This window comes from Miscanthus floridulus, unplaced genomic scaffold (genome assembly GCF_019320115.1).
Source record: "Miscanthus floridulus cultivar M001 unplaced genomic scaffold, ASM1932011v1 os_1742_1_2, whole genome shotgun sequence".
Classification (NCBI taxonomy): domain Eukaryota; kingdom Viridiplantae; phylum Streptophyta; class Magnoliopsida; order Poales; family Poaceae; genus Miscanthus; species Miscanthus floridulus.
In genome coordinates this window covers 20,940-40,000 of record NW_027097893.1, presented here as the reverse complement: position 1 = coordinate 40,000, position 19,061 = coordinate 20,940, and the positions used below count along the sequence as shown (strand labels likewise).

Sequence of the window (19,061 nt, the reverse complement as noted above, 5' to 3'; positions counted from 1 at the left end):
AGCTTCACGAAAGCCTCCTCCAAGAGCTGCAGGGCGGCGGACAGCTGCTCCGCCGCTTCATCCTTAATTAGCTTTGCATTACTGTGAAATATTATAGGCCCCGCTGGAACAAGAAATGAGGCAACGTTAGGAGCTAGAGGCCGGGCAGCAGAGGATGGCGACCCAGCTAGAGGCCGAGCGGGCCGAGTGGCAGGCCCAGGCGCAGTGGCTGACGGACATTACGGAGTTCCTACAAGGGCTTGGGCAACGTGTGGGCTTCTCTCTGTCAGCTGGGCTGTTGGTTCCACCTCCGTCTCCGCGTCCTGCAGCTACACCTGTGAGTATGAAAGTTTTTTTACTTTCGCTTGTGCTTTGCTTGAATGGCCTCTACCTTCCTAGATTAGCTATCCAAATAATCTTGTCTCACATGAAATCTTTTCTCCTTTGTGCAGTCTCCATGTGACGGTGGTTCGAATAATCCACCTCATGCACCTCTGAATGATGGAGCTGGGCCTTCACCATAGTCGCAGTGGCCGAGATGAGTGCATGTTGTATTTTTTTTATTTGTTGTTCACTTGGTGATGGACTTGTGATATACTTGTGATGCACTTGTAGACTTTGATGGACTTGTGGATTTATTTGGATGGACTTGAGCACTTATAATTATATATGTGATATATATTGTGATGGGTGTGATATGTGTAGATGGATACGTGGATGGACGAGATATATATGTGATGGATGATATATATATGTGATATATGTTTGTATGAATTTATTTGTCATGATGGAATGTAATTTTTTTTAAAAAAAAAATTGTCGTTTTGGGTCACTTTGCCGAGTGTTGCACTCGACAAAGGACCCTGTTGCCAAGTGTCATGGTCACAGCGCTCGGCAAAGCTGGAAAAATGGGCGCTCGAAAAACTATTTTTTCAGCTTTGTCGAGTGCCATGACCATGGTACTCGGCAAAGAAAAAAAAATTCAAACTTTGCCGAGTGCCGGCCAGAGGGCACTTGGCAAAGAGATTTTTTTTAAAAAAAATTCAAACTTTGCCGAGCGCCGGCCAGGGGGCACTCGGCAAAGAATTTTTAGAAAAAAAATAAAACATCTTTACCAAGGGCCGGATAGAGGGCACTCGATAAAGATTTTTTTTAAAAAAAAATAAAAAATCTTTGCCGAGTGCCTGCAGGGTTGACACTCGGCAAAGCGACCGTCAACGGGGCCAGCACCGTGATGGTCGCTTTTCTTTGCCGAGTGTCCTCGGAGCTCTCGGCAAAGCCTTTGCCGAGTGCCCGATAAAAGACACTTAACAAAGAGAGCTTTGCCGATCAATTTTTTATCGTGTGTTATTTGTCGAGTGCCGCACTCGACAAAGGCTTTGCCGAGTATAATTTGGGCTTTGCCGAGTGCCTCAGCCACTCGGCGAAGAACCGAATCCAATAGTGCACCCGCCGATCACACGCACCGCCGCCGCTTTCTCTTCGCTGCCTGATGCCATTTGTGTGCTGTATGCTGTAACTTACTTGCCTCAGGATCAGATTCGCTGTATGTACTAGCTGTTTGTAATATATAGCCATGTATATATAGAGATGAATGCGTTGATCATTAACACGGTAACAACCGTGCTTACGTACGTCCTCGCGTGTGTCATTGCCGGCTAGCCGCCAGGAGACCAAGTTCTTCTTTCAGGTGAAAGTTCTCCATTTTTAATTTGTTACTGAACTGTTTTGACTGATTGGTCCGAACAGGATGTCATCTCTCTGACTTTCCTCGTCACTTGGCGATCGGCTCTCTCGCAAATCGCCATGAAGGGGTTAGGTTACTGCTTTTTTTTTGAGTTAAGTGTATAGACGTAGGCACTTACGAGCACCCGTCGCTAATATAAACTTTCCTCCCGTCGGACATTTTGCCAATCAGATTTCATTTATGTAGAGTGAGCATTAGTGTCAGTGTCAAACGATCTAGCAGCCTGTCTTCGATGTCGGGGAGGACCGTCATACATACAGGCTGCACTTTCTAGTTCCTTATTACATGCTCACTTGCGTCACTGCAAGTTTGCATGGGATTTTCTGCGGGAAGTAACTTGGTGGCTCTCTTAATTCTCCACAATGGCAAGAGAAACCATAGCTTCCATATCTACAAGCTCCGTGTATCGGTGCCTTCATTGATTTTCCTTTCACTTTCCACCCTCACTTACGCGGGCTACGCTTAGTGAATATTTAGACCGCTAACAACTAACAGCTAAAAGTGAGATCTAGCCTATCCAAACAGAAAGGATTAATGTGTGGGCTAATTTTAGGTCTTGTTTAGATCCATATAACTAACAACTATTTATCAATTCCAAATTATAAGATATTTTGACTTCTCTAAATACATAGTTTTTTTTCCTATGCACCTAGACATACACTATATTTAAAAAATGTATCTAGAAAAACCAAAACACCTTATAATTTGAAATGAAGGAGTAATTGATTAAATTTTAGCCCCTAAGGATTAAAAAACAGACAAACTAAATATTAGTCCCTAGGATCACTGTAGAACAAATGGATAGTTTATTAGATCTGATGGATAGTATGGGAAGACTTCACATAGCCACAAAAGCCCTAAGATCACAACGTGCCCTGATGGAGAGTCCGTTTCCACCAAAGGTCGTCATGTATGGTGGCTACATTACTATATTTAACTTCGTTTTCAAGCAAGCCGGTTATAGATAACACGTGCATGGGTCTGTATATCCATTTATTTATTTATTTTTTAAAAAAACATAATAGAAAAACACTTCTACAAAGCAAAGAAATTATTGGATATACAATGGTAATAAAGCATTTCACTTCTGGGAAGCTTTAGCCTTCAAGACACCAACGAGGTACGCGTTGAACTGCACGAGCCTGTCCGTTTCGGGCATGACGTCTCTGACAGCGTGGTGAGCATAGAATCGGTCCGCCCATGCTGTCAGTTGAGGGAACTTGGATTCGTCGAGGACCTTGACGCCGGCGATCTTCTCCACTGCCTTGAGCCAACCCAAGTGTGACCCGAGAACGATGTCGAGGAAGCCCAGGCTGTCGCCGCCAAAATAGCTCTTCCCTCGGCTGCACTTGACGAAGGCCTCCTCCAAATGCTGCAGGGCTGCAGACGCCTGCGCTGCTGCTTCGTCTGTGTCTCCACTGGTCACTCCTCTCAAGACCACGGATGCAGGGGCAATCTACAAAGGAAATGACATTATTGGTCACCCCTCTCAAGACTGACATTATTGCAGATTTTTTTTTTGAAAGAACGGCAAAAAGCTTTGCCGCAATTTCTATGAGACAAAGAAAGAAAATTAGCAAAGTCAGCAGTCGTATGATTTCAGGTAAGTTACCTTGTCATCTACGTACTGTGCCCAAAACCGCTGGACAGCACGTTCATAGGGGTCGGCGGGAAGGATGGATGGCCTGTTACTGGACACCCAAACTTCGTCGATGTACTGGAGTATGATCATGGACTCGGCGACGGGCTTGCCGTGGTGGAGAAGCACCGGGATCTTCTTGTGCACCGGGTTGGACTGGAGCAGCAGCTCGCTCTTGTTGCCGACCACCTCCTGCAAGAACTCGTACTCCACGCCCTTGAGCTTCAGCGCCACGTACACGCGGATGGCGTAGTGGCTCGCCCACCCTCCGATCACGCGCACCGCCGCCGCCGCCGCCGCTTCTTCTTCACCGCTGCCGTTCGGTGCCATTGCTATATTTTTGCCGACGACCAGATTGGTGCCGTGGGGCTTGTAGATCTGCGAGTTCGTCGTCGCAGCGTTGTGTGGCTCTGTATTTGTAGTCTTTGTATACGTAGAGAGAATCTGTTTATATATTATTTCAGGAGCAAGGTTTTTCCTTTATTGAAGTTTTCTTTGACCGGACGGTGATAACAGGTTGACCATCATTTTTTTTTACTTTTCTTTTTATGTATGGTGAGTAGCCATCAACTAGTTAGTTTAGCTTCTACGTTTGCTCCACTTAACATTCTGCCTCTTCCTGATGTCACTGCTGGCGTCCTTGAAGAGGTGCGCTTGCATTTCAGGTGGATGAGCTCCACCGGCAACGAGACTTTAGGCGCCGCTGGTGGAGTGGTGACTTCAGCAATCGGCCACCGAAAAAATTACGCATCGAAAAGTTCAGAGATTACACATATGGAGTACATTACCTCCTTCCTGGCTCATTTGATCAGAGGGAAAAAAAAACAAAATTTACAAAATGTAAATAATACTTAGTCAAATTATACACAAATTTAGCGATAAGCTTAGCACCAATATTTTTATATTCTAAGTGACCCCTAAAATAATATTGTTTTCTCGTAATTAGCTACAAATTATAAAAGAAATTAATCATAAAAATATATTTTGTATGTTGACTTTTTTAGATTTATAACTTTTATCTAGATATACATTATGTCAAGATTTATAGTAAAAACTATGAACCTAGAAATGTCAAAACGTCACCATTTCTGAGGGAGGAGTAACTTTTTTTGCTGCTCTTTGCATCACCCATTAATATGCTCGCTTTCATCACTCGGGGGTGACTTTAATTTGATTTGCTTGCATGGGATTTTCTGAGACAAATATACCGCCTTTGACATATCATGATGAGGCTACAGGCGCATATCTAGAAGTTGACGATGAGTTAGTCCATCATCTACTCATTCATTACTTTATTTGTTTGGTTTGTAGAATGAATTACGATGATTTATCATCACTTTATTCCTCATAAGTCAATAATTAATACTAGTACGAGAAATATAATCATTCCACCAAATTTAAGGAATCAACTCATAATGCAGCACCTAATCTTGGAGGGAGTGGTTTCTCAAACTAAACATCATATAAATATTCCCTGCAAGAGTCATCATCTCAAGAGCCGTGAGCAATTAGATCACTAGTTAGCGAGATGGGAGGTAAAGGGCAGCCTTGCGAAGGGCACCAGCTCCCTACAGATGGCGTATAACAACATTATTTTGAGAACATAAGGGGCTACGTCGTGTTGTCGTTTCCTTAACGGTAATGGTCACGAGCGGGTATCTATCCGTCGGAACGCCGCTTTCTAGGTCTGCGCGTACCGGGTCAATAGGCATGCTTACTTTCTGTGTCTCTTCATCTCTCTAAAAAATATCTTCCCATCGCTCTCACCCATCGTGTGCAGCTAAGGCTGGATAACGAGCCCGCTCGGCTCGTTTGGGCTCGGCTCGTTTTGGCTCGTTAAGATAACGAGCTAGCTCGGCTCGGCTCGTTATCCTAACGAGCCAGAAAGCCAGCTCGGCTCGGCTCGTTAAAAGCTCGAGCTGGCTCGTTAAGCTCGCGAGCCAGGTATAAAAAATACACAAAATATAATATTTGCATTTATCTAAAGTTTAAGAATAATAATAATACAAAAGAAATGCATCTAGACCAGTTACCAGTCAATTTATAGGGTCTAGACCAGTTACCAGTCAATTATAAAGTGTAAGACATGAAGTAATACAAAAACTAATACAAGTTTTGATACTTTTTTTCCTGGAAGCTTGGCTCGTTTAGCTCGCGAGCGGCTCGCGAGCTGGCTCGAGTTGGCTCGTTATAGCTAATGAGCTAAAATCTTGGCTCGGCTCGGCTCGTTATCATAACGAGCCGAGCCAAGCCGAGTCGAGCTAGCCACGAGCCGAGCGAGCTAACGAGCTTCGAGTTTTTCGTCCAGCCTTATGTGCAGCTGTGTCGTGCGCTCGCTGCTGCCGTCTTCCCCGCCGCGCACCCCACCTCGCGCCGCGCGGCTCCCCCATCTAGCGCCGCACTGCATCTCCCGCCCCGCCCTCTCCAGCTCGCCGCGTGCCGCGCCACCGCTACCGCGCATCGTGCCTCGTCCCCCGCGCACGGCGAGGTGTTGCTGGGTGCTGTCGAGGTGCTACCGTTGCCACTGTTCCCCACCAGTCGTCGATGCTGTGGCTGTTGCGTTGCGCAACCTCAGCAAGGAGATGTTGCGATGAAAATGCATGTTGCAGGCGTATGTTTCAAGTGTTTCAAAGGTATATTGCAATTGTTTCATATGGATGTTGCAAAAGTAGATCGGGGATATTGCACATGTTGAATATGTTGCAAGTGTTTCATAGGCATGTTGGAAGTGTTTCAGAGGTTTGTTCAAAATATTTCATCTGTTCCAAACGTATGTTGCAAACGTTGTAATCTGGATGTTGCATATGTTTCAACTGTTTGAGTCTTATGTTGCAGTAAGTGTTTTCAAGTTGCATGTTGTAAGTGTTTTATCTAGATGTTGCATATGTTTCATACATATGTTGTAAGTGTATGTTCCATATGTTTTATTTGTTGCATGCGTATGTTGCATTTAAGTATTTTATATTATACATCTTTCACGTTGTTCCGAAAGTTAAGGGTCGTGGGTGGGGAGTGATGGTGGCACGGCGTGGACACCGAGGAATGGGGCGTGGCGAGCGGGGGCTGATGGGACGGGGCATGATGGGGGCAGGGTGCGAGTGTGGGGTGGGGCGAATGGCCTCGAATCGAGATGGAATGGGCGGGCTAGGAGTGTGAGGCGAGTCCTCCGGACACAGCGCGGGGTGCACGTGCGGAGCCAAAAAAAAAAAAAAAAAAAAAAAATCAGCGAACGAGGCCAGTCTGCATAGGCATCGGACCGGTCATCCGGCCGCTAGCACCTCCGTCTTCTTAAATTTGACTTTATCCTTGAAACAGAAGGCAATGGACGAGTTCAGTAAGTTATGCGCGTCGATTTCCCTTTGAGGGGCACAAACTTTTTTCAAAGATAAAGAAAGCTTTATTTCCAGTGGAAGGACACAGACTACAGCTTATTGACAGTGACACCACCAGCACACGCGCAGTGAAAATCACGAAGCAGACCCTTTTGCTCACTTGGGACCATTGATTGGCTTTGAGAACGACCCATAGGTGACGCTGAACTCAACGAACTTGTCCGCATCAGGGATCGCGTCCACCACGGCCGGGTGGGTGCAGAGCCGATCGGCCCAGGCCACCAGGTTCGGAACCTTCGCCTTGTCCAGGAGAGTGACCCCGGCGATCTTCTCCACCGCCTTCACCCAGCCGACATACGACACCAGAGCGATGTCCAGGTACCCGACGCTGTCGCCGCCGAAGTAGTGCTTCCCCTGGCTGAGCTTCACGAAAGCCTCCTCTAAGAGCTGCAGGGCGGCGGACAGCTGCTCCGCCGCTTCGTCCTTACCCCCGTCATCCATTCCCCTGAGAGTGCGGATCGCCGGAGGGAGCTGCGTGAGTGTCAACCAGCCAGAGCATGATTAGTCTCACTCTAACACCATTATAAATTGGTACTGAAAACTGATCAGAATTGGTCAGAGAAAGAGCTCGATCGACTAGCTAGTTTTGCCTTACCTTGTCATCGACGTACTGTGCCCAGAACCGCTGGACCGCACGGGTGTAAGCGTCGGCGGGGAGGAAGGCCGGCACGTCGTCGGAGGACCAGACCTCGTCGATGTACTGGACGATGATGAGAGACTCGGAGATGGGCTTGCCGTGGTGGAGCAGGACGGGGACCTTCTTGTGCACCGGGTTGGACCTGAGCAGCAGCTCGCTCTTCTTGCCCACCACCTCCTCCACGAGCTCGTACTTGACGCCTTTCAGCTTCAGCGCGATCAGGACGCGGATCACGAACGGGCTCGGCCATAGGCCGATCACACGCACGGCCTCTGCCTCTGACATTTTTGTGGTTCGAGTTCTTGGCCTAGTGCAGTTGTGACTGAGGAGAAGTTTGCTGCATGTAATAGTTGTATGTGGATATTCTTTTCCTTTTCTCTGTCCGGGCTATCTAGACGTCCTTGCATGCGTCATGTTCCGGACAGCTGCCTCTTTCTTCAGCGTCTCGTCAAGTCGTCGTACCTTGAGTTTCGAGCTGATGTGATCGCTTTCGTCATCGAAGCTGCTGTGTGTTGGATTTTATACGGCCGATCAGTTTTAAAGATCTTCACTTTGCCAATTAGCCAGCCGTTTCCTAACCATAAAGACAGAAAGATAGAACGAATTGATTTAGAGGTAAGAGAAAGAACAGTCAATTGCAGAGTGACAGTTTCATAAAAAAAAGAATTACAGTGACACATAATGACACATTTTTTCTCCTTTTCTATAAGCTAACCCTTCCGTCCCATACTTCAAACTATCTTAAGTTTGATTAAATTTATAAAAAAATATTATCATCATTTGTATCTCTAAATAAGTTTATTATAAAATATAATTAATAATTTATCTAATGATACTAATTATGTGTCATAAGTATTATATTTGTTCAAGTTGAAAGTGTTCCACTTCTTGGAAAGTAACCATGACACTTTTTGTAGGAAGAGAGTAGGCTAGAAGGATGACAGACACAGGATTGGAATGCTCGTGAACGGTTGTATCGTATTGCTTTCTGTTACCATTTTTCTTTTTTTTTCACCATTACTGAGCTTGTTTTTTTTGTATATATAATTTAAGTTTAAGTCATGACACAGCATTCAGATCGATCATCTAGAACTGGATATGCGGTGTTCCATGCTTGTCGCTAAATGTTACTCCATCCGTTCCAAGTTATAAGTCGCTTTGATTTTTTGGTTCATCAATTTTGCTATGTATCTAGACATATATTATATCTAGATGCATAGCAAAATAGATGAACCAAAAAAGTCAAAGCTACTTATAATTTGGAACGGAGAGAATACAAAACACTTAAAACATTTTACTTTTACCCCAAATCAAATTCCTCTAACTTTGACTAATTTATAGAAAAATACCCTAGTATCCGGAGCATTAGTAATTTCATTAACTCTAACCTGAAATACATCTTGATGATACATTCATTTAGAGAAGCCTAGTAATAGCCAACAAAACAGGTCCCTTACTTTTTATTTGAGAGCTCCCATACTTTTGAGGGCCCTATTTTCTAGGCTATACTCTAGCAGTAGCTCTCAAAACAATGTCCTCAATCCATTCTAACAGAGAACGACCCATATGATCCACTTGTTATCCTCTTTCCTATCTTCTTTCTTTATCTTCTCTCCGTTGATGAACATGGCTATGTTGGGGGCGCAACCATCAGGAAGGGCTCCAATGCGGAGAGGAATAGCCATGGCTCCGGATGAGAGTGGTGCAGCTAGGGAGGGGCTCTAGCGGGGAGAGGTGACACGGGGAAGTCATCGGGAGAGGAAGGAGCCAGGACGTGACCTCTCTGGCGAATGCTTGCTTGGGTGACGCGCGGATGCATGGGGACGGAAGAAGCCGGGGAGGTGGTCGCCAGAGCTGCCGTGTTGTTTTCTTGCTCGAGGTGTGACCTCTCCCTCAGATCCAGTGACATGTGGACAAGGAAGTGCACGGCGCACATAGATGGGGGAAGCCGAAAGCGGGGTGGTGCACGGATGGGGAAACTGGTGACGCACGAACGAGGAAAGGAAACATGGGAAACAACCACAAACAGTGATTTGAGGGCTTGTCCCAGGATCCCCTAGGAATGAGGGGTGGGAGGGGATTTGAGGCTCCTCTCAAGTTTGAGGGTCTAGGAGGCACCCTATTAGAGTATAGATTTGGTCTCTGAGCCCTCATAAATAGGATGAAGACTTAGGGGCTCTGCTAGAGTTACTCTTAGTATTACATATGTTCATATATCTTTTTATAAATCTAGTCAGAGTGCAAGTATTTAGCCGCTCATCTCTGTAAATCACGTGTATCCAAAGAGTCAAATCCATGATCTTTAGCCTCATGTGACATGTCTCCACCCACTGCAGTATAGGATGTTACTATTTTGTATTAGCATTTTGTAATCTTGAATTAAATATTTTGACCGCTAAATAATCTAAAATAAAAAAGGGTTCGATTACAAAGTTTTAGATCTTGTGAAGCACTACATTCTCCAACTGAGATTGTTTAAAAATTTCAAAAAATTGAATATAAGAATATGATAAATTAAAACATATGTTTGGTACTCTAAACGAATTGAATAAAAAACTTGTCTACTACAAAGTTGAAGATCACATAGACCACTATAAATTGGGTATTGACTATGTTAACAATTGAGGTCTTTTGAAATTTTTAAAATAGATTTCAAAAACTAAACTACTTAAATAAAAAACTTGACAACTACAAAGTTCTAACTAAAATGTGGTGTAGACCATGTCAACATCGAGATCATTCAAAAATTCTTAAATTTAATTCCAAATTTAAGGAACCATGACACCTAAGACGGGGGAGGGGGTTTAAATTAGGCAACTTAATACTAAACACGACCTCTAATGTGTTGCTATCTCTACCGCAAAAGAGTTATACAACCTATGTTCCAATCCTATCACTAATGTAACAAGTTAGACTAGGAATATAAAGCACACAACTTAAGTACACAATATAAATGCAGAAGCTTAAGGGTAGAAAATGCAAACTCCCGTTGATGACTCTCGATTTTTACCGAGGTATCAAGAACCCCACGCTTCCCTCTAATTCCCATTGGAGCCTCTCACAAGGATGCCCTCACAAGAGCCAAGCTCTCGACCAGGTAACTCCATGGAGCTCGCGGGCTTTCTCCATGTGCAAGTGGGTCCATTAGGCCTTCTCCAAGATGACTCCAGTGCACACCGGATATTAAGGTGTGCACACTGAAACTATGCCCACGTCAGTTCATTGTGGGAACACTATGGTGAGCACTCCGGTGACACACCGGAGCACTCCGGTGAGTGCAAAACAACACTATCAAGTGCTTTTCTCTCATCTTCACAAGCAAGCATGCTAACTCCAAAATGTTTTGCCAAACATTTGAGCACTAAGTTAGTATTTTTCAAAGTGTTTTAAAATATATTTTCGCCTGCTACTCACCACGTCACTAGGTCTAATGCATATGCATGTATATCAACACCTAGTGACATTAGATAACCGTGTAGCTTTAGAGCTCTCCTCTTAATAGTATAACTATGTATCCTAAACCCGAGTACCTGACCACGCACTCCATTGCGTCTCGACCGGCAAAAACAAAACCCTTAACATACATCTTTGACTTGGGCTTGTTTTCACCTCTTCATCTTCTCTCCAAGTGTGAGATTGTTCCATTTTGCATTGATCATGCTTCATCCAAGTCCTAGCCTTCCTCACCACCTTGGCGTGGACTTCACCTAAATTAATCAACACTTAGGTAAAATGTTAGTCCACTAGTTGTCATTCAATTACCAAAAACAGACAGACTAAGCACAACAAAAATCTTGAGAAGGAGCAACATGGATTTGGATGCTTACAATTAATTGTGTCTTGTGCAACTGAGATGTTGAAGAAACTTTGCAACACCTTTTCCTCCATTGTCATTTTTGCAAAACAGTGTTGGAGATTCATCAATCTAGACATTCCACCAAATGGGAGTTTCTCTGAAATCACAAGCTATTTCAAGGCCAAGAGAGTCACAATTCTTCATGGTAGCAGTGGCGCTGCTGTGTTGGGTAATTTGGATAGCAAGAAAGGACTTAATTTTCAAACGAGTCCAACCTAGTATAGTGCTTGCAGACTCCTCTTCTTCAAGGAAGTTCTGTTGATCTCCCACAAAGTCAAGTCAAAACTTTCGCTGCCGTTTGATCAATGGACACAAACTATGGTGTAAATGTGTAATTAGTAGGCTACTCTTAATTTTCTTTGTCTCTTCTTTTTTCTTCGTTTACTTCTTGTAAGAGCATCTCCACCATGTTTCCTGTTCTTTATCTCCTATAATAAGTTATAGGAGATCTCTCAAAAGCAACTTTAGGATATGAGAGACTTTTGCTCTAGCAGATTGCCAAAACCTCACCCTGCTTTAGGAGAGGAATAGGTCTCCCCTTTCTTTAGGAGAGATGACGGTGAATAACATAGCGAGAAGAGATGTGATAGGAGATGCTGCAGCTGTTACATTTTCTATTTAAGAGATAGGGAAGAGTATAAAAAATCTGGTGGAGACTGGAGATGATCTAACTTTGCTTCCTCTGATTTAATAATTTAATAATACTTAAGTCTCTTGGAATTGCTATCCGTTCTCTACTAAGAAGAGGCAAAAAAAAAAAAAAAAATGCTAGCCTGCGCAAAAGTATAGCTTTATGAGGCGCATGTGGTCACATGCGCGCTATGTCACCGATGAGGTCATTCACGCAAATGTTTAGCAACCCTATCATTGCATCCATTGCGTACTCAGATGACAGGATATTGTTATCTAATATATGGTGACTTTTACGGGAGTTCTGAAGTCAAAGTAAATGAATTATGAGTTCAACACGTAATGCATTTAGATATAATAATAATGTTAGCTTGAATCGCAAATCTACCTACATAAAAGTTATTAAGTATCATACTATATATTACTAATTAAAAGAGCGTTAATCCTCATTAAACATACTAGGAAAAGAGACAAATCCTAAAAATGAAGAGGTCCGAAGCAGGAAAAAATCCTAAAAATTAAACATTGACCGTCAATTTGTTAGATTCTAATTATTATTATTATTAATAATATATAGTCTTCTATGAGAGGTCCAAAGCCAGAACTTTTCCATTTTCAAAAAAAATTAATAATAATAGTCGTTGAAAGTATATATTATTCTTCTAAGAATTACTACTTTGATTGCAAATAACAACTTAAAGGAACACCCCTAAATCTGCATCTAAATTATCCACTAATCTAAAGTAGCCGCTATTTACCTAATTTGCATCTAAATTGTCCACCTTTGCCATTGTATCGTAAGTTTGTAACCTTTGAAATTTACATCTAAATTACTCACCTATATCATCATTAAATTAGTGTCCAGTCCAAAGAGACTTTAACCTCACAAGATGCACTTAAGAGAATTAATATATTGGCGTGGCTAGCATCCGGACGCCATGCCTGCCGCGCGTGCTGCACGCGCCCGCATGCGCATGCTGTCTACGCATGCTGCCCTGGCTCCTGCTAGCTCCTACTACACGCACCCATATGCTCCTGCTATACGTGCTCCATGCGCCTGCTGCTGCGTGCCTATGCATGCCATATTGTTGCGTATGCATGCCATGGTAGTGGGCATGCACGCGGGACCGTCTCTGCCTGTGCTCGTTTTCCGTGCAGGCTAATGAAAACACTTGTAGCTTGAAGCACTTGTTGCAACATATGTTTGAAACAGATGAAACATATGTTTGTAATATGTGTATAGCCACTGCAACATATGCAACATCCAGATAAAACACTTGCAACGTACTTCTAAAAATAGCTGAAACATATACTTGCAATGTATATGTATAGCCATTGCAACATATGCAGCTTCCACATAAACACTTACAACTTGCAACATGAAAACACTTACCGCAATATAAGACTAAAACATTTGGAACATACTATTGCCATATATGTGTGAAACATATGCAACATCCAGATCAAAACGCTTGCAAACATATGTCTGAAACAGATGAAACATTATGAAAACGCTTGCAACATTCATACGAAACACTTGTAACATATGCAACATCCCGATCAACTTTTGTAACATCCATTTGATACGTTTACGACATACCTCTGTAAACTCTATATATATACCACCTCTCCTCGTTTGCCATCCGCCAAGAACAAGGAAACACAAGAACAAAACCAAGGTCGAATCCTTCACACGAGCGTAGAACAAGTTCTGCTTGAAATGGCCGGACAAAGCAATGAGCTGAAGCTTCTAGGCTCGTTCGCGAGCCCGTTTGTGCTGCGAGTGAAACTTGCACTAAGCTTCAAAGGCTTGAGCTACGACTACCTCGAGGAGAAGGATCTCCACAACAACAAGAGCGAGCTCCTCCTCAAGTCCAACCCTGTGCACAAGAAGGTGCCCGTACTCATCCACAACGGTAAACCTGTATGTGAGTCCATGATCATCATTCAGTACCTCGAGGAGGCGTTTGCTGACGCCGGACCCTCCCTCCTCCCTTCTGAGCCCCACGAACGCGCTGTTGCTCGTTTCTGGACCGCCTACATTGACGAGAAGGTACATACCACACCACAGCACGTCAAATCATAGTCTCATATTATCCCTGACTAATTAATTTGGTATAAATCCTGATGCGTGTGTGATTTTTGTGCGTGTGCAGCTCTTCAGCTCGTGGATGATGGTGTTCAGGGGCAAGACGGATGAGGAGAAGGCCGAGGGCACGAAGCAGTCATTCGCCGTGGCGGCAACGCTGGAGGGAGCCCTGAGCGAGAGTTCCAAGGGGAAACCCTTCTTCGGAGGCGACACCGTCGGGTACGTCGACGTCGCTCTTGGAGGGTTTGTCGCCTGGATTCACGCCATCGAGAAGCTATATGGACTGAAGCTGTTCGACGCTGGGAAGACCCCGCTCCTGGCGGCGTGGCTGGAGCGCTTCTGCGAGCTGGATGGTGCCAAGGCGGTCATGCCGGACGTTGAGAAGCTGGTCGAGCTCGCCAAGATGAGGCAAGCCCAAGCTGCTGCTGCTGCTGCTGCTGCCGCCGCCGCCGCCGCCGTTGCTCAAGATTATTGAAGAGGTTGAAGTCAACTTTGGGTTCAGTCTGGTGTCCAAAATAAACATATGTAGTTTGATGCCCTTTGCTGTGAATGGTTTGTTACTTTTGTCCTCTCCAGTTGATTCTTCGTCGTGTTATGTCTGGTGAATCGTGTATGTATAGTTCTTTGTGAAGTTGCATGTGATGTATCTACATATGTGTGAGCTATTTGGCCGCCATTTCCAAAAGAGAGAGAGAGAAAAAAAGTTAGGAACACATGTCCATGCATAATCATCTAACGCCTGAGATGTTGTGGTCCTCCTTTTTTTTTTAGCATCAATGGGAGGTGCTCTGCCTTTTCATTTAGTAGATAGGAGTATCAATATGTACAGAGAGTTTAACAGTATACAGGAAAAAAGAATAGCAGAAGAAGCAGGCTAAATAGGTAGCCGAACAAAAGGAAGGGAGGAAAAAGAGGGACAAGAGAAAAAAAATCCACATCTGCGGCTTACTCCTCCCATGCCTGCTGAACTGCCTGAAAGTCTTCTCTGATTGCCGCAAGCAGCTGTTCGGCAGTTCGCGCTCTGTTCTCAAACACTCTTCTGCGTCTTTCTTTCCACATATTTCAAGCTGTGTAGATGATGATTGTTGCTCGCTGGTTTTGTGCGTTGCCTCTTCCTGGGTTCAGCTTAGTCCACCCAGTCACTGACCTTTGTTACATTTTGGTTCAGTTGCAGCTCCTGTTTTCCAGACCAGCCTTTCATTCCTTGCCAAATCAGTTTCGCGAATGAACAGTTGGCAATCATATGTGAGTGTGATTCCTGCCTGGTTAGCATAATTTGCAAATTGGGTTTGCCTGGCCCCCCGCTTGTTTATTCTGTCCGCCGTCGGCAATTTTCTTTGTAGCAGAAGCCAAATGAAGAAGCGACATTTTGGTTCAGCCTGGAATTTCCAAATACTCCTCCAATCGAGTTCTGTGTTGTGGTCCACCTGAATTTATGCAATAGTTTTTTTAATTGCTCCTCCTGAATTTATGAACGTTGGATGCTTAAATGTGGACGTGTGGTGAATCTGTGGCAATTCCTCACAGCGTCTCCATGCACTACACCACATCCCAAGAACAATGACTACATTGGAGTTGTTAAAGCCGCTGTACTGACTTAACGTCAGTCAATATAAATGACAGCTCCTCGCATAAGTCGATGAAAGTAGCATTGGTATCGACCAACAGAGTTTTACCAACTGACAGTTCAACTCCCTAAGGATGTTTTACCAACCAACAGTTCGACAAGATCATTAAAATCGATAAAAAAGAAAACTAACTAGACCCAAAATTTAAGACTAATTTGGTACCCATATTATGAATTTTATCACATCATTGACTCATTCATGTATGTTCAAGTCTCTTTATTAGAATCCCACAATCAACATCGATTACACTCGATACTAAATTACACATCCTAGATGAACATAGCTATCCATGGAAGGATGGAAGCCATCAAACTAGAACTAAAAAGCTCAAAATTTTTCACAATAACCAAGCTAGATACTAGGTTGCAAAAGATTGGTTGAACACAACAAAACATGTCATCTCCAATGAGTCCAAAATAAATCCCAAACTCGCATCCATTAGCATTTTGGTCAGCTTGATGCTTGCAAGCTCCTACGTAACGTCTCCTAGTTCATGAAAAATCAAAATTAGCATGCAATTAGCAAGATCTACAATCCTCTAGTCTCAATGCATGAGAACACAACCTACACAATGGCATTTGCCTTGCAGAACAATAAACTGTTTTGATCCTCTATGATGGACTGAAACGGTGACAAGAGGAGGGGGGGGGGGGGGGGGGGGGGGGGGGGGGGGGGGGGGGGGGTTGGTGAATGAGAGCCAATCAAAATTATCTAAGAACTTGGGCTATATCTCAAACTTTGCCAAAAACTTCTCTCCTCTAATAAAATCAAGTCCTCAGTCATGACAAAGCTACAAGATTTATTAGATATAGTGCTAGGAAAGACCAAAGATCAAGCAAAAGCAAGAACAAGTCAGAAAAACACTTGAGAAACTCATGAAGTCAATTTTCAGGTCAGCATGTGCGGAGGTTCCGCGAGGTCCGCGCAGACAATTTTGAGCATGTCAAATCCAAAGAGAAAACAATGCAAATGGAAAGTCCAAATGACACAAAATTTTGTACACACCTTCCCTATAACATGGAGAAAGTATCCACAAGTGATCTTGCCCATTGTTCAGATATTTGGAAAAACAAAATACGGTCAAAGTTGAATAGCCGGTCAACAGAAACACCCGTTTAAAATGGTTCTCCTTATGTAAAAGGTTATGGAGTATCTGGTGATCTTATCCTTCCAACATGTGCATGTGCCATTGCACAATTGTCTATGCAGCGATTCTAGCAGTGGCCCTGTTTGAATCCATGGGTTAGAGCTAGTTTGGGCTAGTTGGAGCTCAACTAGCCCTAAAGTAGCCAAACAGGAGGGCTAGACTGGGTTATTTGCAACTAACCCACCCTAAAAAACTATCCCCCCAAAGAGGTGATTATTTGGGCTAGTTGGGGCTATTTGAGGTGGGGTCCACTTTTTCTCTCTACTTTCACCCGCACCAATGATTTGGAAAGCACATTTATTATCATTTTAACCCTTGTATCCAAACATCTCTTAGACTAAAGTTAGTTCAGGACTAGTCCTGAGCTAGAAACTAGCTCTAACCTCTAGCTGTGCTAGAGTATCCAAACAGGGCCAGTATTGATGATACAAAAAAAAAAAGCCATATCTCAGCCAACGACCAGGAACCATAAACTACAGTTACCTCTCTCTCTCTCTCTCTCTCTCATAACAACAGTTACCTCTTTGATAACAGCAGTGAGAAACTGATAACACACGCGAAAAGGAGCTCAAGCTCAAACCTCTGTACGCCAAGCAGAAAATGGCTGGGGAAGAGGAGCTGAAGCTGCTGGGCATGTTGGCGAGCCCGTTCGTCCTGCGTGCGAGACTTGCGCTGAGCTTCAAAGGCCTCAAGTATGAGTACGTCGAGGAGGAGATCTTTGGAAACAAGAGCGAGCTTCTTCCCAAGTCCAACCCGGTCCACAAGAAGGTACCCGTGCTCATCCACAACGGCAAGCCCATCTGCGAGTCACAGGACATCGTGCAGTACATCGATGAGATCTACGGCGGCGCCGGTCCTTCTCTCCTCCCCGTCGACCCCTACGACCGTGCTGTGGCTCGCTTTTGGGCCGCCTACATTGACGACAAGGTACATATGCCACCATATTGTATAATCCCGCTGTTCCGTGTATTTCCAATGTGTGTTTGGCGATTGGCACACTCCTTTTTTTTTTTGCCAAAGAAGAGTAAACGTGTGTGTGATTTTTTTTGGCAGCTGTTCAGCTCTTTCATGACGTGATAATGGGCAAGACGGACGAAGAGAAGGCAGAGGGGACGAAGCAGTTGTTTGCCCCGGCAGAGACCTTGGAGAGGGAGCACTGAAAGAGTGCTCTAAGAGCAGTATAATAGCAGGCTGTAAGCCGACTAAATGCTGAGGTGGAGGAGAGAGGGGAAGAGAGAGGGAAGAAGCGGGCACTAAGCTTACAGCCAGTTTGGGCACAAGAACCAAGAAAGTCTGTGGGAGAGACAAGTGGACCATGTATTAACTGTAAAGAGCTAACTACTATATGAATGGGCTAAGAGAAGGCTGCAAGGAACTTTACAGCTAGTAAACCGGCTGTATTATTAGTCTTGCTCTAAGGGGAGACCCTTCTTCGGCGGCGACAGCGGCGGGTACGTGGACATCGCGCTCGGAGGCTTCGTCGCGTGGGTGCAGACGAGGGACCTGTTGTCTGGCTTGAAGCATTTCAACGCCGACAAGACCCCGCTCCTGGCGGCGTGGCTGGAGCGCTTCGGCGCATTGAACGAAACCCAGGCAGTCATGCCGGACGTGATGAAGCTGGTCGAGCTCTCCAAGAAGAGGCAAGCCCAGGCTGCTGCTGCGGCTGCCGCCGTGGTCCAAGGTAATTGAAGTGGCTGCCGCGACCATTTTGGAATTAGCTTGGACTCACGTATTTGTTGCTGCATCCTCTCAGAATGAAAGAACAGCTATATGTTTTTTTTGAACAAGTCAGCAGGGAAAAGCTCCTTACCTGATTTTTTTTTTCATTTTCATTAATAAAGGGTACAAAAATTTACAGATATATACATGTTACAAGGGCTACTAGGACCAAAAGAAAAGCGAAATACATCTTAGACTCTCTCGCCACTGTTTCAAAAGATGGCCCCTGCTGGGCTTTGGCTTTGGTGCACACCAGTCCAAGCTCCTCTTTGAAATTGCTCTTCCAAACCGAGACGCGCTAAATAAAGTAATAATTTCTAAAAGTTCTTACAAAAATCAAAGAGATTTTAAGTGTAAGGCTTTAGAGTGTAAGCCGGCACTAGTATGTTCTACACATTGAATGAACCACACATTTTCATCAACTCACTTGCATTTTCAACTTCACCTCTTGTAAAAAAATTAACCCGGAGTTACGGATGACATTGACTCTACAAAAGCTTATATAGTAGTGTCTAGTCCATGCTCAACGACTAACCAAAGGTGGAACTACCCCACAATCTCACATTATCGTACAAGTGAAAGTACTGTGGACCAAATC

General features: G+C 44.2%; 3 protein-coding genes and 1 pseudogene across 3 annotated transcripts; 2 read left to right on the top strand and 2 right to left on the bottom strand.

Annotated features, from left to right (window-relative positions):
- Nucleotides 1-2,775: 2,775 nt before the first annotated feature.
- On the bottom strand, nucleotides 2,776-3,751 carry LOC136534280 (probable glutathione S-transferase GSTU6). The gene is made up of 2 exons (XM_066526733.1): nucleotides 3,339-3,751; nucleotides 2,776-3,182 (listed from the first exon to the last, which is right to left on the bottom strand). The coding sequence occupies exons 1-2, from the start codon at nucleotides 3,693-3,695 to the stop codon at nucleotides 2,808-2,810; spliced, it is 732 nt and encodes a 243-aa protein (XP_066382830.1). The 5' UTR covers nucleotides 3,696-3,751; the 3' UTR covers nucleotides 2,776-2,807.
- A 2,988-nt stretch (nucleotides 3,752-6,739) lies between these two features.
- On the bottom strand, nucleotides 6,740-7,741 carry LOC136534278 (glutathione S-transferase U17-like). The gene is made up of 2 exons (XM_066526731.1): nucleotides 7,353-7,741; nucleotides 6,740-7,228 (listed from the first exon to the last, which is right to left on the bottom strand). The coding sequence occupies exons 1-2, from the start codon at nucleotides 7,677-7,679 to the stop codon at nucleotides 6,854-6,856; spliced, it is 702 nt and encodes a 233-aa protein (XP_066382828.1). The 5' UTR covers nucleotides 7,680-7,741; the 3' UTR covers nucleotides 6,740-6,853.
- A 5,814-nt stretch (nucleotides 7,742-13,555) lies between these two features.
- Nucleotides 13,556-14,662, top strand: LOC136534277 (probable glutathione S-transferase GSTU6). Its single transcript, XM_066526729.1, has 2 exons — nucleotides 13,556-13,933; nucleotides 14,037-14,662. The coding sequence occupies exons 1-2, from the start codon at nucleotides 13,601-13,603 to the stop codon at nucleotides 14,442-14,444; spliced, it is 741 nt and encodes a 246-aa protein (XP_066382826.1). The 5' UTR covers nucleotides 13,556-13,600; the 3' UTR covers nucleotides 14,445-14,662.
- A 2,682-nt stretch (nucleotides 14,663-17,344) lies between these two features.
- Nucleotides 17,345-18,433, top strand: LOC136534276 (probable glutathione S-transferase GSTU6; annotated as a pseudogene).
- Nucleotides 18,434-19,061: the final 628 nt, after the last annotated feature.